The sequence below is a fragment of the Rosa rugosa genome, chromosome 1 (assembly GCF_958449725.1).
Source record: "Rosa rugosa chromosome 1, drRosRugo1.1, whole genome shotgun sequence".
In the NCBI taxonomy this organism is placed as follows: domain Eukaryota; kingdom Viridiplantae; phylum Streptophyta; class Magnoliopsida; order Rosales; family Rosaceae; genus Rosa; species Rosa rugosa.
The window spans coordinates 32,558,699-32,585,289 of record NC_084820.1 but is presented as its reverse complement, the minus strand read 5'-3'; the positions used below and the strand labels follow the sequence as shown (position 1 = coordinate 32,585,289).

Sequence of the window (26,591 nt, the reverse complement as noted above, 5' to 3'; positions counted from 1 at the left end):
AGTCCAGCTTCTTCTAATCTCTTGAGTTGCTGGTGGAGAACTCCATTAAGCTGGACTTGAATGCGTTTAAGGATGTCAGGGTTGAAGGAGAGATTAGTTTTGGGTAAGGAGAGATAAGATTTGAGAGATGGCCGATTTTTTAGAGGTATAGATGGCTAAGTTTTCCTCCAGATTCTATGAGGTACCGAGTTTCTGGTTGGTAAGAGAGTTTTAGACAGAGGTAATGTTTGTGGGAATGAAAAACACGAAGCTAGGTTTTGTGTTATGTCAAAAGAGACTTCAAATAAAAAAAGTCAAACTCACCTTCTTCAAACAACAGAATTTCTTATCTCTGTTGTCTGAATAGTTTTACATTCACTATAGTCACCGATAGGGTTTGGGCATTTGGGAGGGAAAATCTTTAATCTTGTTGGAGGGAAATCTAAACTTTCTGCTAAGAAAATTTTCATCTTTTCAGACGACATTTAAGTGTCGTCTGAGTCTGACCATATCTTCAAAATGAAACAAGCATGGTTTCTCATTGTATTCAGACAACACTTTTAATTTATGTGTCGTCTGAGTTTAGTCTGAAACACTCAGACGACAGAAAATGACTATTCTGTCGTCTGAACTCTGTTGTCTGATAGCTTTTTTGGCATAGTGTCTTATCAATGGTAAAGTCACAAAATTGGCTTCCTACCTTAAAGCTGTCAACCAAATGTCTCAGCTTCAGCCACGATTTTCCTGACATGCAGGATTCACTCCTACACCATCGAATAGTGCACCGGGTTGCCACACAACAAACCCGGTAAGCTTATGACAGCTTGTATGAGTAAAACTCAAATCCAACAACCAAACAACTCACACTGATAACTAAGGACACAACTCAGACTTTGATTCCTTACAGACACGTAATAAAGGAAAGTACCTCACTCTTTGATTCCTTACAAACACGTAATAAAGGAAAGCAACTCACTCTTTGATTCTTTTCAAAACGTAATAAAAGAAAGCAACTCACACCTTGATTTCTATCAACACGAAATAAAGAAAGCAACTCACACCTTGATTCCTTTCAAATCGTGAATAAGAAAACAACTCACTCCTTGATTCTTTAAAACATATACTCATGAGTTAGAAATAACCTCGCTCCGTTACCCCATGAGATTCACTGGCAGGCAGACTAGAGCTCTAACTAAATCGTAACCACTCGTCCAGCCAAAGACGTGATTACTCAATATACTGTCAAAAGTCAACTTGTGACCTTAAATCCTCGGGCCTCCCGGTCCCTCGGAATAAAACATTTAAAGAAGCCGCACATGACTCAAAATGCTACACAATTCTCAATGCTTTTCAAAACAATAGAAAATAGCATTCCACAATCATTTGTTTTCCAAAAAGCCACACCTCAAAACAATAGATGTACACAAACATGCATATTGTTTTCATCAACCAACAAAACCACCAACACATATATATATATACACACACACACACACACCTAGTCATTCACTCAGGAATGTCTACTAATACCAACTATAGTTTGCAGTTAATTAAATAATTCCCAAAACGATAAAGGTAACTTCGTTCATAAATGAACATTGTGAGATTACTCACCTCAAAATTTCCGCTGCATCTTCACACAACTAGATCACTTACAGAGTGCAGTCTATCAAGCACCTAAGGAAAGTACAACCTCGACTCAGTACACTAATCACAGCTGATTAAGGTTCGAATCCCCCAATCCAACTACCACCCGAAAGTAACGTCAACTGAGGCGAAACCTTAACCGAGACCACCCAAGGTCTTCGGAATACTCCTATGATCGATACGTCAAACTACAAGTCGATCGGATAGTCAGATCATCACGAATCGATAATCGAGACAATCGAAGACAGTAAAAGCCCTAAAAATTTCATACGATATCCAAAAATTACATATTATATATTGAAATGCTCATATCGATGAGTAGAAGACATAAAACTAGAAACTGTCCCAAATATGGTCGGAAACGCCACCAAGTGCCATCACAGGCGGTGGCACAACACCACAACCACCGTTGGCCAAAAATTAGAACCACATCAATCCAACCGTCCAAAATGTCAAGAATACCAAGTAGAGCAACTTTAATACTTGAGGTTCAAGCCAACTCGGCCTACAACGCCGCCGATCGCAGTCCAAAGCCCAATATTTACTATTCACCTCAGGTTGCAACTCCACAAAGTGAATCGATCAAAACCATCACCAAGGATTAATAGAAGAGTCTCCTGTGAGATCAATAGGATTGGTTTCAAGCTCCACTGTCGCCGGAGTTGAAAGAACTAGTCGGGTCCGACAGCTCCAAACTTCGCCGCCTTGAAGTGCCGCCGTTGGTGAGAACCGTCGCTAGAGACCATCGCAGGGAGGAGCGCACAGAGAAGGCGAAACGATCTAGGTAAGTTTCACCGGTAGAGGTCGCCAGAAAAAGGAACGCCGCCCGGGTCGGGTCGGTCGCGTTTTAGGAGAGAGAACAGAGGTTTTAAAATGACAACTTTCCAAAATGAAAATAGTAGATTTCCAAAAACGGAAATTTCTATTTATAGTGGTTTCCAAAAATATCCAAAACTTCCAATGGCCAAAACTTTCTCATACGAACTTCGATTTTCATGTTTCATATGTTCACGAACTTGTATTGACACGCTCTATGACTTTTGTGAAGGAAGTTTTCAGAGAAACTCAACGTATAAAAAGTTAACCTTTTGCACCCCCCTAAAACTATGTATTTTGAACAAATATTCGTCCGAAAATAATTCCACTTCACAAACACATATGAATAAGGCATAACACTCAAATTCATACAACCGATCCCTTATTAATTGCAAGAATTAAATAATGAAAATCCAGGGCATCACATAGAGAGATTGGTGTGCATTACCAATGTTCGGGCTGACATCGTAGTCGTTTTCGCGAGACCATATGGGTGTGTACATAGGAATATAATGTCCAACATCAGCCCTAGTGATATGCAATAATCATTGAAAGTCTTCGATGTAAACTCTCTTGCATTGTCAACTCCAATTGACTGAATGAGATGATTTGGGGAATGAGCCTGTCATCATATAGTATGTGCTAGGAGTGAAGTATAAGCAGCATGACAAGTGGACAATGGCACAACATGTGACCAGCGTGTTTGCTGGTTAACCAACATCATGAAATATTTAAACGTCCGCAAGTTGGTTGAATCGGTCCACAGAATCCCTTCAGATTCTATGTAAGAACATAATGAGTATTTTCGTATCCTTTACGTATGACGATCTCAGTCCTAATTTCCCTAAGGAACAGGCTTTATAAAATGAGCAAGAGGCCTTAGAAGCAACCAATGAGGATTTTGGTTGGGCTTGAGCGTCTGAAACACTATTAAAAGCAAAGTTGGTGATTGCAGCATCACCTGGGGCGCCATCACCATGATGGACACCATCCATGGCGTCATGGATATGGACTATGCTATCCCTAGGATGGCGGTGGACGGAGGTTTCACCAGAGGCAGCGGTGGCGATCACACTTAGTCCAGGAATCAACCTTTGATTCGTGCTTCATTTCACTCAAAAGAATAGATGTCCGTGTGAAGTCTTTAATAGACGGATTATCATGATATGACTTGGATGACCTATCATGTCATGACAAAGCTAATATGTGTCTAAATCCAAGAGATCTTCTCTCATAACTTTATTGAATTTAATAGCTCGAATAATAGTGACAGAGAGTCCACTAGAGTGACACATAAGTTTCTCTAATATGCACCTTTATTCGCAATCATTAGAGGTAGTGCAAAGAAACTCTTTTATGTTCTTTACATGCGTTTCCACATAAAATCCGTTGGCTCGAATGGCTCTATAGGGTCCGATTTGTCCTAGGAGTGCAGAGAGTTTATGTGACGGTAATCAAGGTGTCATTTGGCAAGCGGAATTTGGGCCATTCCATATCCTTGAACTAATTCTGATGGACCAGCCATCAAAGTCACAAAGTAATATGCTCAAAATCAAAATGGAGTCATAATGAAAAGAACTCGAAATTTTATTCATAAGCCAATGGTACTATCATTGTTTCTTAACCATTAAGAGAATCTAATCCAAATTCTAGCTAATGCAAAACAGTGGTAGTCGTTTGACTTCTTTCGGTAACTCCAAAATAAATATGACCAGGTGAGTAGAGAGATGTCGATGGAGCAAAGCTCGCTTAAGTACCACTTATCTCAAAACCTTCCTAGACATCATACTCACTTTGGATGAGCCTAGTGGAAGAAAAACTAAACCAATGGCATTTACTATAAAATATATGGCAATTGCCTATTACATCTCTTAGAAAAATAAAGACTTAAACAGAATTGGCGATCTATTGATCCCAGCCAGATTTGAAGTCTTCAACCCTTCACTCTAGATCACCTTCTTGATCTTCTTGTTCGACATAGTGAGCTTCTCTTGCTTCACAATATGTTTTGTAGGCGGTGACAATATCTTCACGAGCTCTACAAATGTGTGCTCAATGACTGGATGCTCCACATCGAGAACATACATCTCTGTGCTTAGAGTCCATTGATTAAGGCACTTTGAAAGCGTCATTTGGATGGCTCTTAATGTTGGTGGAGCCACCAACATGACCAGAGGCGTTACCTCTCTCTCTCTCTTTCCACATTAACCTCTTTGGTTCTGTGTTCGCCTATTTTGGAGGTTACCTTCCTTATTAGAGCGAGAATATGGACCAAAATGTCTAGAAATGTCCATAGATTTAGGGTTTCACTCTTGGCGCCCTCCCTTAGGGTTCGACTATAATTGGACTCCGGAATATGCTCTGTTCCCACGGGCCTCGAATTATAGTTCTTCACAAGGATGTTGTCATGCTTTTCAGTAACATTTATAGCTCCAATTAGCTCATGAAACCTCGTGATCCATCTTGTAGTAACATCGACTCGATAGTTCTTAGCAATCATCAAAGCAGAGACGGGGAAGGTAGAGAGAGTCTTCTCAATCAACATCGCATCTGTGATATCTTTTCCACATAATTCCTTCAAGGATTTAATGCGAAGTGCTTCCAAGTTGTAGTCAAGAACTGACTTGAAATTACAGAAGCGGAGGCTATGCCATCTCACTTCCAGGTCAGGAAGCAGGGAGTCACGGACGTTGCCAAATCCTTCTTCGAGTGAGACTCACAGCCTTCTGGGGTCTTCTTCATTCATATACTCGTACTGGAGCGAATCATCCATATGACGAGTTATTAGGATAATGGCTTTCACCTTATTTGCCTCTAAGGCTGCTCTATTTGCTTCCAAAGCTTGAGCTTGCTCAACATTTAGCACGTCCTGGCTAGACTCAAGAATCGTATCCAGGATTTCTTTGGCCTTGAGATGCTGGCGAACTTCACAAACCCACTTGTGATATCCAGAGCCAGTTGTTCCTAATGGAGCGAAGTTCAGTTTGTTCAGGTTATTCATCCTGAAAGAGAAGTAGAAAAATGGTTAGTTTCGGAGTGGAAAAAGCTACCACAAAAACAAAAAAAAATTTATGAGTGTAATCACTCCCAAGAAATTAAGAATTTCTAAGCGTAGTCACTCCCAAGAAATTCGATTCCAAGAGGGGTTGGATTAGATCGAAACAATGATGTGTTTGTGGTCGATCGTATCTTCTCAACAAACTCTAAGTTTGGAGGACTACAAACTCCAAGCTTGGAGTGAGCACGAACCCCCACAGTTCAACTTAGGTCTCCCTTATGAAGAAGAAAGGAGGTTGGAAGTCCCTGAGAAAAACAAGAGAAATTGAAAAAACTCAAAAACAGGAACTTTTAGTAAAACATACCTCTTAGGGTTGCAGAGTGCCTTTGATCCTTGTTGTAGGATTGCAGACGAACTTCAGTCCTAGTTATGTGCAGGCGGACGGACTTGCAAGATTGCAGTGTGGTTTCGATCCTTGGTCGGGATTGCAGAGGCTGCTTCAACCTTGATTACGTGCATGTGCTTCTTCGATGTAGGATTGCAGTCGAGCTTCAATCCTAAGCTAGGATTGCAACTGGTTTGCAATCCTGGTCGAGGCAAATGGCAAAGCAGGTGCTTTTTTCTTGTTTTAAGATTGTAGTCGAACTTCAATCCTAAGCTAGAAATGTAACTAGTTTGCAATCTTGGTCGTGGTAGATGGCGAAGTAGGTACTAGGTGGATGCGGCGCTGCAAGGGTAGGCGACTGAACTTATGCATAGGCTCGTAGCGGCAGAGGCTTGCAGCAGGAACAGGCGCACGGGTGCGGGCGGTTTCCTTCTTCTTTAGGGCGAGAATATGGACCAGTACGTCCAGACTCCAGAATAATCCATTTCCTTAGGGTTTCGCTCCTAGCGCCCTCCCTTAGGGGCGCCACCATAATTAAACTCCGGAATTGGCTTTGATCCCATGGGTCTAGAGTTATAGTTCTTCACAAGTATGTTGTCGTGCTTTTCAGCTATGTTCATGGCTCCAATAAGCTCATGAAATCTTATGATGCGTCCGGCATTGACATCAATTCGATAGTTCTTGGCTATCATCAATGCAGAGACGGGGAAGGTAGAGAGAGTCTTCTCGATCAACATCGTATCAGTGATTTTCTGCCCACAGAATTCCATCAAAGACTTGATACAAAGTGCTTCCGAATTGTAGTCTAGTACAGACTTGAAATCACAAAAGCGGAGGCTATGCCATCTCACTTCTAAATCAGGAAGTATGGAGTCACGAAATGTTGCCAAAACGCTGCTCGAGTTCTACCAATAGTTTTCTTGGGTCTTCCTCATTGAGGTACTCATTCTGGAGCGCGTCATTCATGTGCCTTGTCATGAGAATTATGGCATTAGCTTCGTTCGCCTCTCTTGTAGCTCTATTTGCTTCAAAAGCGGCAGCTTGTTGAAGAATAAGCATGTTCTGACTTGGCTCTTGGATCATACTCAGGATCCCATCAACCTTAATTAAGATACTGGCGCACATCACGGACCCACTTGTGGTATCCTGCGCCTGTTGTCTCTAGTGGAGCGAAGCTCAACTTGTTCAGGTTACTCATCCAGAAAAACAACAAGGAAATATGATTAGTCTTTGGAGTGAAAAAGGCTACCACGAAAACAATAAAAATTTCTGAGCGTAGTCGCTTCCAAGAAATTAGGAATTTCCGAGCATAGTCACTTCCAGGAAATTCGATTCCAAGAGGGTTGGATTAGATCGAAACAATGATGTTTGTTGTCGATCGTTTATCCTCAACAAACTCTAAGTTTGGAGAACTCTACAAGCTCCAAGCTTGAAGTGAGCATGAACCCCCACAGTTTGGCTTAATTAGGTCTCCCCTATGATGAAGAAAGGGGGGGGGGGGGGGGGGGATAGAAGAAATGAGTTTGCAAGTCCACGAGAAAAAAAGAAGAGAAACTTCAAAAACAAGAACTTTTAATAAAAATTACCTCGAAATAGGTCGCCGAAAAATTTGGCCGGAAAAGTCGCAGGAAAGTGGCTGGAGCTGACGTCGCACCGATCTGCTGACGTGGCATAGTTGACGTGTCGGTAGGCCTGGTGACGTCATTGGGCCTGGGGACGTAAGTGGGCTTCTATCATTTTCTCCTTTTTCTTCTGGGCCAAAAGATTCTTTCTCCCCTGAGCTGGTCTTCCTTCTCCTTGCTTTCTTTTAGGCTCGTCTAGAAGTCTGGAACAGAGAAGGGATTAAAACTGAAAAGGCAGGCGGCGGTTCAAGGTGTAGTAGCTTCTGGAGAGCTGTTCAGGTGCCTTTAGACCGGTTTCGGGAGTAATTTTTCCGGTTCCCGGAATTTGGAATCAAGGCCCTGATGGTGACAAAATATGGTGGTCAACGGTGGGCTGGAAGGGTGCGAATTGGGCAGAGGATGTTCTGCTTCTTTTGGTGGCTGGTTCGGTGTTTTGTCGACCAATTCTTCGGGTGGCGCCGCCGGTTCTGGACTCCTGGGTATGCAGTGGTGGTTGCTAGAGATTGAAGGCTACGGAATTAGGGTTTCAGGGTTAGGGCTTTGTGTTGATAATGTGTTTAAGGAAAACTAAATTGGAAGAGAATTGAGTCGTGCTTTTATTGATAATAGGGGCCTCTTTATATAGAGGATTACAAGACATAAAATCAGAGTTGTACAAGAAAAGATAATCGTACAATTAATCGGATATCTATGAATATATCCGAGAATATTTCTAATTCAAAGCCTTATTACAACTTGGTCAAGTAACCTAGAGTTTGGGCCAGACACATATTCTGGATTTACTTGAATAATATTCAAAATGTTAAAATATATTTTAGGGTTATAATTTAGCCCAAACAGGTTGAAGACGGTTCATGTCACATTGATGAATAGTATATAACTCAGGGCTAAAATTTAGCCCCATGGCTATTTTTTAGCCATTTCGGTTGGAGATGGCCTTAATTCTTTTCTGAAAACTCAAATTGGGCCTGAAAGATGCATACATACGGAGAATATCCCTGTGAAAGTCAATAATATCCTCAATTTTTCGGAGAATTGCACAGGTGTCAAGAGAGTATTAGCCGTTTGAACTATGTCTCGAGGAATTGTCAGACTTGTATAATAATAGAGAAAATTACATATAAGTGCATTTTAAGGTGTTGTTTTAGCCTAAAGGCCACCCAATATTTTCTTCCTTCATAAGGCCACCAAATACAAAATAGGATTAAATTTTGAACATTAAAAATAAAGGAATTTACAGTTCTGCCACTCTCAAAAGAGACCCAAATTGTGATATCAATCTAGGGTTTGTTTCATTTTCAGAAACGCATCCTTTTCTCTCTCTCGTCGCCGGCGCACGTTCTCTCTTGTCGGCGGGACACTCTCTCATCGCCGACGTTCTCCCTCGTCCGTGGGCCTCTCTCAACCTCCTCTTGTCTGGACCTCGTCGCCGGTGCTCTTTCGATTTTCTGTGGAGTATCTTTGTTTGCAGTAGCTTTCTCTTTCAATTTCGATTTGCTTTGGAGCATCTTTGTTTGCAGTAGCTTTCTCTTTCAATTTCGATTTGTTGTGGAGCATCTTTGTTTGCAGTAGCTTTCTATTTCAATTTCAATTTGTTGTGGAGCATCTTTCAATTTCGATTTGCTAGTAGGCTTGACAGTCTTTCGCTGTAGCGATTGTTCTGCTTTGGAGTATCTTTTAGAATGTTTGGCAGTATGTTTCATGATGCTTGACAGTAGCTTATCTTTAACAACAACTTGGCTTACCAGCTTGCATGTTTAACAAGAGCTTTCTGGTTCTATCTCAATAGTTTTATGGTTCTTTGATAGTAGCTTTACACATCTACTACAGTAGCTTGTTTAGTCTTTTACAGTAGCTTTTTGTTGTTTTTGTCAGTATCTTTTGTAGCCTTCCACTGTAGCTTTCTTATTCTTTAATAGTAGCTTTGTTTGTTATCTTCTCTCTTTTTTTTCTCTACTTGCAGGAAGAAAAAATGGCTGAATGTAGAGACCGAACACCACAGTATAGAGCAAGTCTACAGTCATTCAACGAGAAGATGAAAACCTACAAAGGGATGATCAGTCCAGATGTAATGTTGAGGTTGAGTAGGACACCATTCTGGGAGATCATTTATGTCTTCCATCACGGACTTTTAAAAGACAGAGAATGCAGAAAAGTAGATGAAGACATTCTGAGAATGGTCAAGACATACGACGTCAATCAGAAAGGGTTTCTGCTTGGGGAAAGGATACTGAAAATAACCCGTGAAGATGTAGCTATCTGCCTTGGAATGCGATTGGAAGGAGTCACATTCGAGCTAAACAAGCACCACCAGAAGCCAACGAAGAATCGTATCATCGACAAGTATTTTGGAGATGCAAAGAAAGTGACAAAAGCGATGGTTGATAATGCACTTGCCGAATCTTTGAAAGACCCAAGGAATCAAGTCGCAAGTGAGGTGACATCGCTAATTGTCATGAGTCTATTCGTATCCTTCTTGTTCTGCACCTCAGGTTCTACATTGTCCTGGAAGTTGGTAGAAATTATTTGCACCGAATGGAATTCTTGGCAACGATATTCATGGGCAATCTTAGTACTAGACCACCTGCACAATGGTCTAAGTAAGAAGCAGGAAGACAAAGATGTCAATTTGTCAGGTTGTTTGCCGCTAATCATGGTAAGTAACCACTACTGTTAGTTTCATTAACATTTCAGTAGATTTAGCCCTCAAAATTAATGTTTTTCTTATTGTTGTGTAACAGTATTGGTTAGCTGAGAAGACAAAGATGGGAGGAGCAATCAAGAGAAATGAATTAGGGTCGCCAAATTTCATAAGATGGTCACTCGTCGAGCTGCACAAAGAAATGGAGAAACTAACCACGAGCAGATAGAGGTAAAGAAAGAAAAATAAAGAATAAATTTGCAATAAGAAATCAGTTTAGAAATATATTGTTCTAGTCTTTAACATTGTGTGTACTTTGTTTGATGAAAAATAGGAAATGTTTGACCGAAAGCTGACAGAGGAAGACTTGGAAGTGGCAATGAATGACATCAAAGGAAGAAACAGAGGAGTAGCATCAGATGAAGAGCTGAGGGAGGAAGACTTTGTAATCCAACTTTTGGAGATTGGGTAAGTAGCTTTCTTTATTGATTTTCAGTAGCTTTCTCTGCCTAGGTTACTAGCTTTCTCTGCCTATGTGATCTATAACCAATTAATTTTCTTTGAAAATTTTAGTAGTTTTCTGTAACTGTTTGAGTAGCTTCTTTTAAGCTCATCAGTAGCTTTTTAAAAATTTCAAAAGCTTTCAGTTTCATGGATGAGTTAGTAGATTCGTATGATTATGTTAGTAGCTTTCTTTAACCATTTTTGAGTAGCTTTTTGTATTCAAATCAGTAGCTAAGAAACTTTCAGTTTCGTTTAATCAATTCTGAGCAAGTTTGTATCTTTGTATAGCTATGTTAGTAGGTTTTTATAACCCACCTCAGTAGCTTTTTAATGTGATTTTTTATTTTTATTTTTTGATACAGCACCAGAAAACCACCCAAGAACGGCGAAAAGAAGAAGTAGAAAGTCAGAAGAGAATGAAGGACTTAATAGGCTCGTTGGAAGAAGCAACAACTCAGACGAGTCTCTCACAAGAAGAAAACTAGAAAACTCAAGACTTGTTGAAGAAGTTCACCGAAGAGAATGAAAAGCTAGCAAGGCAGAATGATAGGTATTGGGAGATGTTGGACAAAGCCTTTGAGGAAGACAATATAGCAACAAGGAAGATACAGATCTTGCAGAACAAATTGTTGAAGAAGTGGAAAGTTTTTAAAACCATTGAGAAGGAAAAAAAGAACTTGGAGGACGTCATTGAGCAGCAGAGAGAAATGATACGCAATCTGGAAAATGAATTGCTGGAAATGGAAAGAAAGCTACTGGAGAAAGATATGTTGGATTCTCAAGAGGATTTACGGAAAGATGATATAGAAAATAGTAACAGTGATGGTGAGGATGGTGGAGAAGGAACTGATGGTGAAGATGGTGAGGAAGGTGGAGAAGGAGCTGATGGTGAAAATGGTGAGGAAGAGGGTGGAGAAGGAGTTGATGGTGAAGATGGTAGAGACGATGATGAAGACAAAGAAGAAGAACCTGAAGTGAGAACAACCAGAAAGAAGCACACATCAACAAGAAAAGATAAAGAAGGCAGGTCTTCTCAGAAACAGGAAGCAAAGAAACAATCAAGGAGAAGGGAAAGGGTGAAAAAATCTGCTGCTGAAGAAGAAGCTGCTGATGAAGAAGCAGAACCTGAAGAAGAACCAATTAAAAAGATGAAGAAAGGGAAGAAGCAAGCTGTAAAGAGAAATTCAATGGTGGATCGAATCAAGAACAAAAAAAGGAAGGCTACTGAAGACAAGGAGTTCACGTATACCACAAAAAGAACAAGGAGCGGCAAGAGGCATTAGATGATAGTAAGAAACAGTAGCTTTATGCAGTGCTGACAGTAGATTTTTTAGGCTATGAAAGTAGATTTTCGTATGTGGACAGTACCTTTATGTTGTTTAATTTACAGCCTTGGTATTTGATGGAAAGTGACGTCGGGCTGACAATAGTATTTTGAAGTACTGACAGTGGCTTTACGAACTATTAACAGTAGCCTTATGTTTAATTTTCAGCTTTAATATTGGATGGAAATTGATGTCTATTTTGTTACTTTCAGCATTAGTTTTCTTCTTTAATGTCTATTTCCAGGTTTGTTTGAAGTTTCATGTCAAAATTGTACAAATGTAATGACAAAGTTTCCATGTCCATTTCCAGGTTTGTTTTGAAATTTATGTCGAAACCATTAGACAAAGTTTCTGTGGATGTAGAAATTTTTTAAGTTTCCATGGATTGACACTCATAAGTTAAACATCAATCTCAAAAGCTATTCTCAATGTTAAAAAATGCCAATATAGTAAAAGCTATTACATCATCACTAAAAGCCACTCCCAATCATATAAACAGATACTGCAAAGGTGATCAAAAGATACTGTTAATGTTGTATAAAGATACTCTGTTCATTTACAATTGCCAAGACATGCAAGTAAAAGCTCTGCTCTGTAAAAGAATGACAGTATAGTAACAGCTACTCCAAATGGTATGGAAAGACACTCAAATTGTTATAGAAAACTACTGTTAATGTTGTAAAAAGATACTCCATCTGTTCATGTACTACTGCCAGCTTTCAGATTGGCGCAGCACACGTTATCTTGTTGTGGCGCCCCAACTCACCACATCGGCCACACTTAATTGATACGCCTCCTCGTGCCTCCTTCTGCTGCAGACTTCATTCGAACAGATTTTGGCTGGCCGGATGGCCTCCTAACCAATGGAGGCTTAACAACAGAAGTTAAACTAGCTGCATCTTCATAAAACTTCTCCATATTTGGTATAGGATGAATACCATGCGCGTAGGAATCCATGTAGCTTTGACAGGTGTAAAATGGCTCAATGTAACTATACACAGGTTCCACTCCAACCTTTTGGATTGCAGCAAGAGCATGTGAACATGGGAATGAATTAATTTGCCATTGACGGCAAGAGCAAGTGCTGTTCCCAAGATCAACCGCCACTGATTTATCTGAATGAACTTCAAAAACAGTCTGACTAGACATACTAACAACCCAATGCCGCCCAATATCCATTGATTTCTTCAACAAAGCCTCCATTGGAGGACACAAAATAGTGGCCCACCTCTTGCATGCAACCTTCCTCTCAGACATATTCTCCATAACCTTAACCCTTAAGCCTTCAAACATCTCAAATATAGGAAGCTCACGCAAATCTCTAGTCTAATTGTTAAATGACTCGGCAACACTATTTGCCATTTCACCATACCTGTTTCCTTTGAAAAATGCATTGCACCACTTTTCCAACGGCAAAGATCGCAGAAACTCTTCAATAGGCGGACCACCTTCTTTCTTCAAGTTGTGCAAGTTGAAGTTATAGCTTGCTAATATAGGTGAATAAGCAACTTTCATAAATTCCTCCACAATCTTGTCAACAAAATAATTTCCAGATTGCTTTCGGTACACACCTCTAGCATTCTCCTTAAGGTGATAGTAGCAGTATGAATGAGGAGAATCTGGAAATACCCTAGCAACAACATTCAATAGTCCGTTGTGTCGATCAGTAACAAAAGTCACATTTCTACCTTGCGGAGACAAGATGTTATATAGATGATCAAAAAACCAATCCCAATTCGCATGATTTTCAGAATCTACAACTGCAAATGCAAAGGGGAAGAACTCTGCAAAAAAAAGATAAAACAAATAATTAGTATTTGAAAATGGAAACTGAAATAGAAGCTATTGACCCTTTAAAAGCTACTGATATAGGTACACAAAGATACTATGACGGGCATAGATATATACTATCACAGGTATATAAAGCTACCATCCAAGATACTGAGCACAGAGCAGAGAGCACAAAATAAAACATACCTTGGTTTCCATTCTTTCCAGTAGCACAGAGCATGTATCCCTTATACTTACTCTTCAAATGAGCAGCATCCACGAACAGAAGCGGAATGCATGACTTAAAGCCCTCAATGCAACCAGAAAAACAAATGAAGAAACGTTCGAAACGATTACTTAAAGAATCAGTTTCCAATATGCAATAAGAGCCCGGATTACTAGATAAAATAGCATCACAATACCAAAGCAGCTGAGAATATGAGTCACCATCACCATGGACAGCTTTTCTAGCCAACTCCTTCCCATACCAAGCAGTCCTATAAGACACTTCTAAACCAAAAGAATGCTTGAAACGAGACACAATCTCTTTAGGCTTGAGTTGAGGATTGGACTTCAATTCATTAGCAATCTCCGATTTCACAACATGAGACCCCAAAAGCTTACTCTTTTGCTGCCTAAGAACTCCTTTGCATGTGTGAACATTATTCAACTTCTTTATGTAGAAAAAGCCATTCACCTTGTTCTTCAAAGCGCGAATAGACCATTGACAACCATCAGAATATCTCTTAGCACACTCTGCAATAACACGACTTGAGGTATTCCGTGTGTACTTGAAAAGAAAACCAGTTTCAATAGCATACTTGGTCTACTTTTCCCTAAATTCTAGCACCCCCCCCCTTCGAACTTTTGATCCGCATGCCTTATAAAGCCCTGCCACTCATGAGTGAGATAACTCTTTGGAGCCTCTGGCCTTAGGCCTCATCATATGGCCCTTGGGCCCTAAGCCCGCCCGGCCCGGCCCTTCCATTAGCGCGGGCCGGCCCGACCCTTTCTCAAATAGGGTAGGGTAAGGGTCATGCAAATGAAACCCGCACCTACCCTACGGCCCGGCCCAATTGAGCCCGAAAGGGCCAAGCCCGGCCCGGCCCGGCCCTAAAATTTATATTTTATTTTTATTATTTTTCTATATTACATATTTACATAAAAAGAAATAAGAAATATGTTATTTTAGAGAATGGGTATTAGATTGAAGTATTGAACATTTGAACCCAATTAATTTATGTAAATCTAATTTTTATATCATACACTCCAAAGAGAATGGACACTAATTTTTTTATAAATCTATATTTATATATCATACACTCTAAAGAGCAACCTCTATCAATTCAAAGAAAATGAGAAAATCAACCGTTGGATGTGATTATTACAATAAATTATGCGTGTGGTTAAAAATTTAGTCAATTTCACCATAGTTTCGAACCCGATCGGATTGGTCAACCATATTCACTTGTATGTTTTCTTGGTTGACCGATGGCGTGACAACCGCAAAACGTGCTAATTTTTTTACATCACATTTTTAAATATTTCATCAATGGATGTGCGTAGATATAAGATAAAAATTTCAAATTTAATTACATATATGTTGGTCTATACCAATTTGCCTCCTAAAGTTGTATAACTTATACATTGCATTTAAATGATTGAGGTTACCCTCCATGAGCAAAATGGGGGACGAAATGGAATTTTTTTAAATGAACCGTTGGATGTTGTTTTCATATGAACCGCTGGATGTTGTTTTCATATGAATATATGTTAGTGGTAGAAATTTCATCAATTTCCGCCTTCGGTTGGACCTCGATCTACCTGGTCAACTCAATACCCTAAATAGAACATAAAACAAATATGCTCTTCACCGGTCCTTGGCAATTCACTTTTTTCAATCTTTCAGCTCCCATACTCTCATGGGTAGGGGGTCTACTTACGGATGTCAAAATTTCGCAACGTTTGTCCGCGCATGGTGCCGCTCCCCTTAGGGAAGTTTGCTTGTGCAAAGCGTTGACTGCTACGTTGGATGCCTTATTCACGGCAGATCGGCCTAATTTCTTTACACAATACCTATCAATGTTGTATAAACATATGAGAATTTTCAGATTGGTCGATTTTCATTTCAAAATTTTTGGATCGCACATAATCCTTATATGCCTTGTAATGTAGTATAACTAGTTTATTAGGCTTGTTACCCTCCATGAGCAAAATGGGGGACGAAATGGAATTTTTTAAAATGAACCGCTGGATGTTGTTTTCATATGAATATATGTTGGTGGTAGAAATTTCAGCAATTTCCGCCTTCGGTTGGACCTCGATCTACCCGGTCAACTCAATACCCTAAATAGAACATAAAACAAATATGCTCTTAACCGGTCCTTGGCAATTCACTTTTTTCAATCTTTCAGCTCCCACACTCTCATGGGTAGGGGGTCTACTTACGGATGTCAAAATTTCGCAACGTTTGTCCGCGCATGGTGCCGCTCCCCTTAGGGAAGTTTGCTTGTGCAAAGCGTTGACCGCTACGTTGGACGCCTTATTCACGGCAGATCGGCCTAATTTCTTTACACAATACCTATCAATGTTGTATAAACATATCAGAATTTTCAGATTGGTCGATTTTCATTTCAAAATTTTTGGATCGCACATAATCCTTATATGCATTGTAATGTAGTATAACTAGTTTATTAGGCTTGTTACCCTCCATGAGCAAAATGGGGGACAAAATGGAATTTTTTAAAATGAACCGCTGGATGTTGTTTTCATATGAATATATGTTAGTGGTAGAAATTTCAACAATTTCCGCCTTCGGTTGGACCTCGATCTACCCAGTCAACTCAATACCCTAAATAGAACATAAAACAACTATTCTCTTAACCGGTCCTTGGCAATTCACTTTTTTCAATCTTTCTGCTCCCACACTCTCATGGGTAGGGGGTCTACTTACGGATGTCAAAATTTTGCAACGTTTGTCCGCGCATGGTGCCGCTCCCCTTAGGGAAGTTTGCTTGTGCAAAGCGTTGACCGCTACGTTGGACCCCTTATTCACGGCAGATCGGCCTAATTTCTTTATACAATACCTATCAATGTTGTATAAACATATGAGAATTTTCAAATTGGTCGATTTTCATTTCAAAATTTTTGGATCGTACATAATCCTTATATGCCTTGTAATGTAGTATAACTAGTTTATTAGGCTTGTTACCCTCCATGAGCATTGTCAGATTGATCAATTTCCATTTCGAAATTTTTGGCCCGCCCGAATAAGCCATAATTTTTTTTCTTTCTATTTTTTAATTACGTTTCTCTTTTTTCTATAATATGCAATTTATCTCTTTCTTTCATTCTTTGTAATTGATTTCATAAGTTTTGTTTTGTTTAATTTATATTTTCTTTGTTACACAACAATTAATATTGGGAGAATTGAATATAACCACCTTAAGTAATATTAATAAATGTTATAAGTTACAAGTATTATATGAATATAAAATATGTTCAATAAAAAACAATGAGTCTTTTATCACCAATATATACCATTAAGCCATATTTTGAGAAGAAAAAAATAATGTTTTTTTTTTTGTTAAACAAAATAAGGCCCTTTTTGGCCCATTTCGGCCCTATTTGGCCCTATCTGAGGACCGGCCCTTTCGGCCCTAACGGATCGGGCTTTTCGGGCGGGTAAGGGTTAGCATATTTAAGCCCCGGCCCTAAATTTTGTTGACTTTGACTAGGCCCGGCCCGGCCCGACCCTAAGCCCTAAAATTTAGGGTAGGGCCGGCCCTAGCCCGGCCCATGATGACCCCTATCTGGCCTATAACACCCCAAGTATTCATTCACATCAATAATATTGCTTGAACCCACTGACAAACATGAAGAAGCACATGAAACATCATCCAAAGATGTTGTTGCAGAAGTAGAACTACTACTCCCACGACAATAAGGCACCAAAATGGTGCTCCCATTAGAATCCCTCACCAAAATATCAACAGAATTCAATTTAAAATCAAACATACACCTAAACATCAGTTTAACATCCATATCACTTTATAACACACAGCTTTTATATCCAGGGAAAGAATACCTCAAGTCGAATGAACCAAGATTCAAATGATTAAAACCCACAGAGACCTCCCTCACAATATCATTAAACGTATGCTTCATATCAAGAACGAACATGATCGTCTCAAACATATACGTGCACCTCGCATAAGGTTCTGCATCCATGGTTAAGTTACTGCAATTACACATTAGAGGAAGAATAATTAGCTTCTATTAGCAATATCAAACAGAAAAGCTACTGGAATCAGATTGAAAGAATACTAGCAGAGGAAAAGAAAGCTACTACCACAGTAAGATAAAGGCACTATAACAGTTATATAAAGCTACTATATGTAATCAAAAAGGAAAAACGAAGACATGACAAAGATTGGTATTATAATGAAAAATGAAGACAGCAGCGTGCCACTGCACCGCGAACCTATCAGTCTATCAATCATCTTATAGTTTTGATATGAATTATAAGGCAAGAGGAAAAAACAAAGAATATATAACAAAACATCGAATGTAGAATTATTTCATTCTGTTAGTTGCTTTTCTGAACTGTATCAGTAACATTTACAAACTGCATTAGTAACTTTGACTGTACAAATCAGCTAAAACCTGCATTAGTTAACAGAGATAGCTATGAACAATCAACTTGCGCAACAGTTTCATTGTACAATCAACTTTCAACAACAAAACATGATTGATACAGTGATGAAATCACAACAGCTACGCATGATTTAACAGCTAATTTAACTATAAGCTACGCACAATTTAGGTTTAGCAAAACAAAAATGAAATCACATTGATGAAATTTGAAATACAAATCAAGCTAAAAAGATTGCAAAGAGAGAAGGCTGAGATCGAATCGAATCAAAACAAAAACGAAATTACAGTGATGAAAATCGAAGTAAAAATCAAGCTAAACAGAGTGCAGAGATATGGAATTAAACCTCAATGATCGATTAGAGACTGTTGCGAACTAGAGGGAGAGCTTCGTCTTCCTGAGTGAGCTAGAGAGAGAGAGCTTCACGGTTTGCTAGAGAGAGAAAGAGTTTCATCGTGGTAGAGAGAGAGAGACTGAGAGTAACTGAATGTGAAATAGAAGTTGATGGTTTTGGGTAAAATAGATAGGTGAGGGTAAAATAGGTATAGCATAAAAAAGAGTTGATGGTTTTGGGCCCTAAAGTGGTCTTATGTGTACAAAACAATTTAGGTGGCCTTATGAGTTATACAAGCTCAAAATGACCGAAAATGCCATGCTCCGAGGATGGAGTGCTCGGCCACATCAGCACCATCCTAGCCACACAAATCGATGCTTCAATACTAACCGCTCATTAAAGTAGACCGGGTAACCTGTTGTTAAAGTTAGAGGAAGAAGCTAGGTCCCGCAGTTAGCTTTTCAAGGGACCCTTATTTTATTGTTTTCCCTCTCTTTCTTTCTTCTTATGGTGGAGATTTATTTGCATATTGGGTTTACATCTGCATACATATTTTCAATTTCTTGCCTCTGATTACCGAAACTGCCTCGGTTATGCAGATTTTCACCACCGAAACCGGCCGGAATTTTCTAGCATCGATATGTTCGGTTTTAACCGACGTCGGTGTCGGTTCGGTTGCTAACAAATAATGAAACTGGTTGTCTGTTGAGATGCTTTCAAATTCATCGAAGAAGAAAAAGTTCATAGATGATTTTTGTCAGATTTAGCACAAATCAATTGAAGAAGAACATAAAAAACCTTTCTGTTTTCATATCTATGGACATGAATTTCATTCGTTTTCTTGCACCTAAACACATACCCAATCAAAGATCTTTTCCACATAAGACTTTTGCAGGTAGAACTGATGACTGCGTTCTCACAGGAAGAAGGGAAGGAAATTAAAAGGTAATTAAAGATCTGGATGAGACGTGGAGAGAAAGTAGAAGAAAAGATAAGGATAGGTTAGGAGTTAGTGTGTGCAAGCCTTGTAAATTAATGAAATGGTGTTGGTGGTAAAGTTTGGGTTGAATTGAAGGAAATGGAGATGTTTATTTAAGAGGATTGATTTTAGAATCGTATTTAATTGTCGAATTGTTGTTCACGGAATATAATTGTGTACAGGGCGACGTACCGAGCTATTGCTCGGCGAAGGAACTCGTATGCGTGATCGCCTAAATAGTACTGTGAGTGGACTTTTGTTTTAAATAATGATGCATGCGTTTATTTTTTTTGAATTACTGCTTTATTTAATTAACATATTACTTTTCGAGCATATGAATTGATTTCGGAATTTGATTTCGGGTTATCTCGTGGATGTGCTTTCAATAATGATTTTCAGAGATTGATTACGATTTATCTCGGTTATGACTTGCGGATATTAATTTGTTATGCTCATATTCGAATTTATAATTTATGTTGATTTTCGACGAATTATTTTTTCCGAGGTGATTTCCGAAATTTCATATTTATTTTCATTCGTCGATTTGAGATTTCTGAAAGAGTTTTCGAAATGGGATTTCGATGGAATTATATTTCTTGTTTATTTATCGACTTTCGGTTTTGGCATTGGGAATGCCTAATGCCTTATTGATGATTCTTGATTCGGTTTTGTTTCTGAACTGCGATTTATAATTTGATCTCGCCTATTTGTTATGATTTTGAGAATATTTTGGCGTGCGGGGCCACGTCACTGGAAGCTTTATGGATTTACTGGTTTTCGATTGTTTTCCTCACCATACTCGGGTTGTTCGGATTGTGTCTCCTCCTCACTTACTTTGTGTTTGTGAGTGGCAGTCGAGGATTCTCCTCCTCACGTGAGTGGTAGTCGAGGTTATTAGTTCTCCTCCTCACACAATCTATGTGTGAGTGGCAGTCGAGGGTAGGTAGAGTCTAAGGGGCTCCTTTACCCGTATGGTGATATCTCTTCCCCATATCCTATTATCTTGACTAGCGGGGCCTAGTTCGATTTCTCTTAACCAGCAGGGCTGGTATGTTTTCACGAGATTTTGAGTTTAAAGAAATATGTTTTATAAACATTGCATGCATCGGGGTTTTATAAGTTTAAATATGTGGGGAAAGTATTCAAGTTTGCTTCTTTTAAATTATCTTGATTATTTATTTTTGTCCACTCACACTAACGTGTTTTTCAATACTTTTCCCCTGGGCCCTTCGGTTTCAAATGCCCAGTTTGCAGGCGAAATTAGTTGAGGTCGGGCGTACACGGAGTTGAGGCATAGTTGTCACTGCTTCCGCATTGTAGGATCTATCGAACTTTCACCCTCTTTAGTTTTACTTCTATTATACCTTTTGTTTTAGAATTGCTCTGATAACCTGTGGGATTAATGTTATTAAGTTGAGATTTGTGTAATGTGAATTGGAAGATGTTGTGATTTGGGGAGCAGGGTGGCTCCAGGAGAATAAGGATGGATTGCTTAGAAGTGTAAATGTCTTTCTACAGATTTTGGGTAGTCCATTTTTAGGGGAAGTTCTGCCAAATTTTTGTAGAATTTCTTCTAAGGTGGGCCCCGCAGGGCCACTTCGGATTTCAGGGTGAAATCCGGGGCAGGTCCTGTCATTACCCATCTATTTATAGCATATTAATAGGTATTGTGTAAAAAAATTAACTCGATTCGCTGTCATTTCGACATAAAATAAACCGGTCAACCCTTTAAAAGTTTCTACTTCCCTAAGGGGAGCCGACCCTTGAGGAGATAAAATTTCCAAATTTTTTACATTACTTGATATAGCTCCTACCCACGAGAACGTGAGAGCTAACAGATCGAAAAAATAAGTTATGAGTGAGCAGTTATGAGCGTATCAGTTTTATGTGGTACTTAAGGTTTAGGGTTGACCGAATAGATCGAGACCCAAACGACAACGACAATAGCTGAAATTTTTACCATAACCATTTCTTCTTATCACGATAACATCCTACGGTTGATTTTGATAAAGTCTATTTCCTACACATTGTTGCTTGTGGGAGGTATACTTTTCATTACAACTAAAAAAATAGTTGTACCACATTAGTAGACATACAAGAATTTTGTGCGATCCAAAAATTCAAAATTCAAAATCAATAAATTTGATATTACACATCTATTTATAGCATATTAATAGGTATTGTGTAAAAAAATTAACCCGATCCGCTGTCATTTCAACATGAAATAAACCGGTCAACCCTTCAAAAGCTTCTACTTCCCTAAGGGGAGCCGACACTTGTGGAGATAAAATTCTCGAAATGTTTACATTACTTGATATAGCTCCTACCCACGTGAGCATGAGAGTTGACAGATTGAAAAAATAAGTTACGAGTGAGCGGTTATGAGCATATTAGTTTTATGTGGTATTTAAAGTTTATGGTTGACCGAATAGATCGAGACCCAAATGACGACAAAAATAGCTGAAATTTTGACCATAACAATTTCTTCTTATCACGATAACATCCTACGGTCAATTTTTATAAAGTCTATTTCCTACACATTGTTGCTCGTGGGAGGTATACTTTTCATTACAACTAATAAACTAGTTATACCATATTAGTAGACATATAAGTATTTTGTGCGATCCAAAAATTCGAAATTTAAAATCAATAAATTTGATATTACACATCTATTTATAGTGTATTAATATGTATTGTGTAAAAAAATTAACTCGATCCGCTGTCATTTCAACATTAAATAAACTGGTCAACCCTTTAAAAGTTTCTACTTCCCTAAGAGCAAGTCCACTGGTAAGTTCTTGACTGGGCATAGTCAAGAAAAATCTGACTATATGACCTTGAGATGAATTCTGATGCTTCCACCGGTGATTTTTTGACTGGGGTGGGTTTTGCCTTTCTTGACTACAGCCAAGAAATAAGTCACAGCCATGACTATTTTCATGACCGATCAAGTATGAACGCCAGCTAGGTCCAGCAGTCCTCGTGGCTGACGTCATGTACGCATGCAGAAGTGGACGACGCACCTTGGGAGGGAGTGGAGCTCCAGGCATCGACACGTGGCGCCGCAATTGACAGAAAGTGGAGCGCGCCAGAGATGGGGCCGGCCTGCCACGTGGATTCTTCCCGTTGGTGGGTTTTGAATTCTGGGCCTAACGGTCAAGCAATCCCAGCCCTTCATTTCAATCAAATTTGCAATCCTACGGCTTACAATTAACATGTATATATATATATATATATATATATATATATATATATATATATATATATATATATATATATTTGTAACGTTATGAACGGTAATAAAACGGTAACAAACGGTAACAAAGTAAATTTTAAAAAATTCTAAACATTTCTCTATAAATACCTACCATTTATTTTACATCTCACACCCAAAAATTATCTTTCATAGTAACCCAATTTTGTGCTTCCTCCTCTTCATATAGCTCTCATCTTCCAAATTTATTTATATCCAATATGGTTGAAGAAAGGAGAAACACAGGTCCGGTGGCCGGACAAGAGGGAGATCAAAATGAAGATGATAATATCCAAGACAAAAGGAGATGGACGGATGAGGAAGATGTTCAATTGTGCAAGTCTTGGAAAATTGTTGGGCAAGATCCGGCTGTGGGCACAAATCAGAAAAACAACGACTTATGGATGCGTGTGAGGCGACACCTTGTCGCAAATTGGCCCCAGAGCCGATCAGCTTCCTCTTTGCAAGGAAGGTGGAAAATTTTGAAGCTTGAACTCTATGAGTGGCATTGTGCATTAAGGCAAGCGAAAAATTGGTACAAGAGCGGTTTGAATGCGGTTGATGAGGTATGTATTTTTTGATAAATCATTTAATTTGTTGATACATTAAATTAAAATATTACATGATAAATAATGTAGTTGATAAATAATGATGTAATTACAACGATGTTTATATTTGTAGTAATTGATTTTTTATTGTAAAACGGGATAGATACTTTTTTATTAAAATTATGACCTTTATATTTGTTGATAAATCTTATTGATACATTATAGTAAAATATGTCTTGATAAATAATGTAGTAATTATAATATCGTTTTAATTGTAGTAATTGTTTTTCGTTATAATTAAAATATGTCTTCATTAAAATTATGACCTTTATATTTGTTGATAAATCTTATTGATACATTATAGTAAAATATGTCTTGATAAATAATGTAGTAATTATAATATCGTTTTAATTGTAGTAATTGTTTTTCGTTATAATTAAAATATGTCTTCATTAAAATTATGACCTTTATATTTGTTGATAAATCTTATTGATACATTATAGTAAAATATGTCTTGATAAATAATGTAGTAATTATAATATCGTTTTAATTGTAGTAATTTTATAATAGATGACCATTCATAATAGGGTTTATATTTGTAGTAATTGTAATTTTCCGCCACCTTTTTTTTTATTGTTTTTTTATTTATTTCGTAGCGAGATGAAGCACATAAATTGTGGCATGCCGGGATGAAGAGAAAAAAGAAGCCAAAAAAACACAATTTTCAGAGTTTTGCTAGTTACGCTGTTGTGGAGGGCTTTGCACAATTTAAAGACATTCCTAGTCATACATCTGGAGGAACATCAAATGAAGGAAATCAACATACGCCTACACAACCAATTCCTGGAAATTCTCCCATCAACTTGGACATGGATGTAGATGAGGTAATTGCAGGTGAAACTGCAGATCCTAATGTGAGGCCTCAAGGAAGGAAGGCTGCGAAAGAAGCAATCTGGAAAGCCAAGAAGGCAGCGAACAACCAAAGTCCTTACTCAAGCAGTCTCGAGAGTATAGCGAACAACCAAATAGAGGCAACCAAGGGCAAGAAAAAATTCGACGACGAATTCGCTTGAAGTCTCCAAGAGGAAGAAAAAAGAGCATGTATCCTCTTGCAAATCGAAATGCGAAAAGAGCAACTCCTATTTCAAGAAAGGCAAGATCGAATTAAAGAGATGGAAGCGCGTATTAAAGAGAGGGAAGAGCGTATTATGGAGATTGATACAAGTAAAATGACGCCAAATAAAAAGCGTTATTGGTCAAGAAAACAAAAGAAGATAGCGGAGAAAGAAGATCTTGACGAGCAGCCGCCACCTTCTATGGGTGGATACTATCCAAAACCCAATTTTGGTGGTGCATTCCCACAACCAAATTTTGGTGGTGCATACCCACAACCTCCTTACCCCGGTGCATACCCACAACCACCTTACCCCGATGCATTCCCACAACCTCCCTTAACCGGTGGATTCCCACCACCTTCCTTCACCGGTGGATTCCCACAACCCCCTTACCCCGGTGGATACTATCCGCAACCACCTTACCCCGGGGGATATCCTACACAACCACAATTTTCACCTTTCTCTACGGGTGAGTCCACCAACCCGTACCCTAACCCTAATGATGAGCCTTCAAACACAAATTACCTTTCTAGAGAGGATGAGGATTATGATTTGAATAATTAGGTTATTATGCATGTTTGTTATTGTATTGTACTTTTTCCTAGTTTTTCATTTATGTAAGCGACAATTTAATGAAATAAAAGTTGTATTTGGAAATTCCATGTATTAAAGCACACACCTTATATTCAAATAAATAACACATAATAAACATAATACGATGACGAATTCATATCACATTGACATAAAAAACATTGACATTGGCCAAACTAAAATGACACCAACTTTCCAAAACATAATACAAGCCAAATTCAAAGCACACAAACATAACAAAACATAGATATTAGCCAATTATTCCAAAAAAAATTCATTTATGATCTAGATCTCCATGTTGCCTTGAACGTTCCAGAAATGCTCTATCAGATCTTCTTGAAGGTTTGAGTGACTGTTTGCACTTCTAATGGCATCGTATCGATCCATGAATCCGTTGAAGTAATGACCATCTCTACCAACAGGATCGAAGTCATCACCAGTCGGTCCTTCCCAAACCTGGGCCTCATATTGTTATCCTCTTCTTCATCGGACTCCAAATCCTCATCGCTGTCATCTGGTTTTTCATCCTCTATTATCATGTTGTGTAATATGATACAAGTCAGCATGATGTATCGAAGGTCTTCTCTGTCCCAGCCACGAGCCGCTCCTCTAACAATACTAAAGCGGGTCTGTAAAATGCCGAAACATCTCTCCACATCCTTCCTGTACCCCTCTTGAGCCTGGGAAAACTTCAGATCCTTGGGCCGTGTAGGCCTTGGAATTGATTTCACAAAAGTTGCCCATTGCGGATAGATACCATCAGCAAGATAGTAGCCTAAATTGTGAATCCTGTTATTCACCTGAAATTGGATTTGAGGGGCTCGACCAGCAGTCAGCTCGTCAAACAACGGGGACTTAGCAAGCACGTTGAGGTCGTTGCATGATCCAGGCATTCCAAAGAAGGCATGCCATATCCATGTGTCATAAGAAGCGACTGCTTCAAGGATGATAGTGGGCACACGTTTTCGACCGCTGTATTCTCCAGCCCAACCTGTTGGGCAATTCTTCCATTGCCAGTGCATGCAGTCGATGCTTCCAATCATCCCAGGAAAGCCTCTTCTCTCAGCTTTGGCCAGAAGTCTTCTGAGGTCGGCCGGATTAGGAGCTCGAAGGTATTCTGCCGAGTACAGAAAAACGATTCCTCTTGTAAATCGTTTCAGAGCCGCAATGGAGGTAGTTTTCGCCATCCGACAATACTCAGCACATTGATCTGCCCCGGCACCATAAGCAAGCATTCTTAAGGAACATGTCAGCTTCTGCTGGGGAAGTAGTCCGACTTTGCCTGCAGCATCTGATTTCTGGACAAAGTACGGGTCATAGTGACAAAGGTCACTGGAGATGCGGTTGAACACATTGTGACTCATCCTGTACCTTGTCCGGAATACCTCTTCACTGAAAACTGGACGCTCCACAAAGTAATCTTCCATCAT

At 39.1% G+C, this 26,591-nt stretch overlaps 3 protein-coding genes across 3 annotated transcripts; all 3 read right to left on the bottom strand.

The window, feature by feature from the left end:
• Window positions 1-12,697: 12,697 nt before the first annotated feature.
• Window positions 12,698-13,183, bottom strand: LOC133726280 (uncharacterized). Its single transcript, XM_062153794.1, has one exon. It carries the CDS (start codon window positions 13,181-13,183, stop codon window positions 12,698-12,700), a length of 486 nt encoding a protein of 161 aa, XP_062009778.1.
• A 60-nt stretch (window positions 13,184-13,243) lies between these two features.
• Window positions 13,244-17,917, bottom strand: LOC133726269 (uncharacterized). The gene is made up of 4 exons (XM_062153787.1): window positions 17,775-17,917; window positions 17,531-17,708; window positions 13,895-14,477; window positions 13,244-13,701 (listed from the first exon to the last, which is right to left on the bottom strand). The coding sequence occupies exons 1-4, from the start codon at window positions 17,915-17,917 to the stop codon at window positions 13,244-13,246; spliced, it is 1,362 nt and encodes a 453-aa protein (XP_062009771.1).
• A 7,570-nt stretch (window positions 17,918-25,487) lies between these two features.
• LOC133726259 (uncharacterized) lies at window positions 25,488-26,591 on the bottom strand. The gene has a single exon (XM_062153779.1). The coding sequence runs from the start codon at window positions 26,589-26,591 to the stop codon at window positions 25,488-25,490; it is 1,104 nt and encodes a 367-aa protein (XP_062009763.1).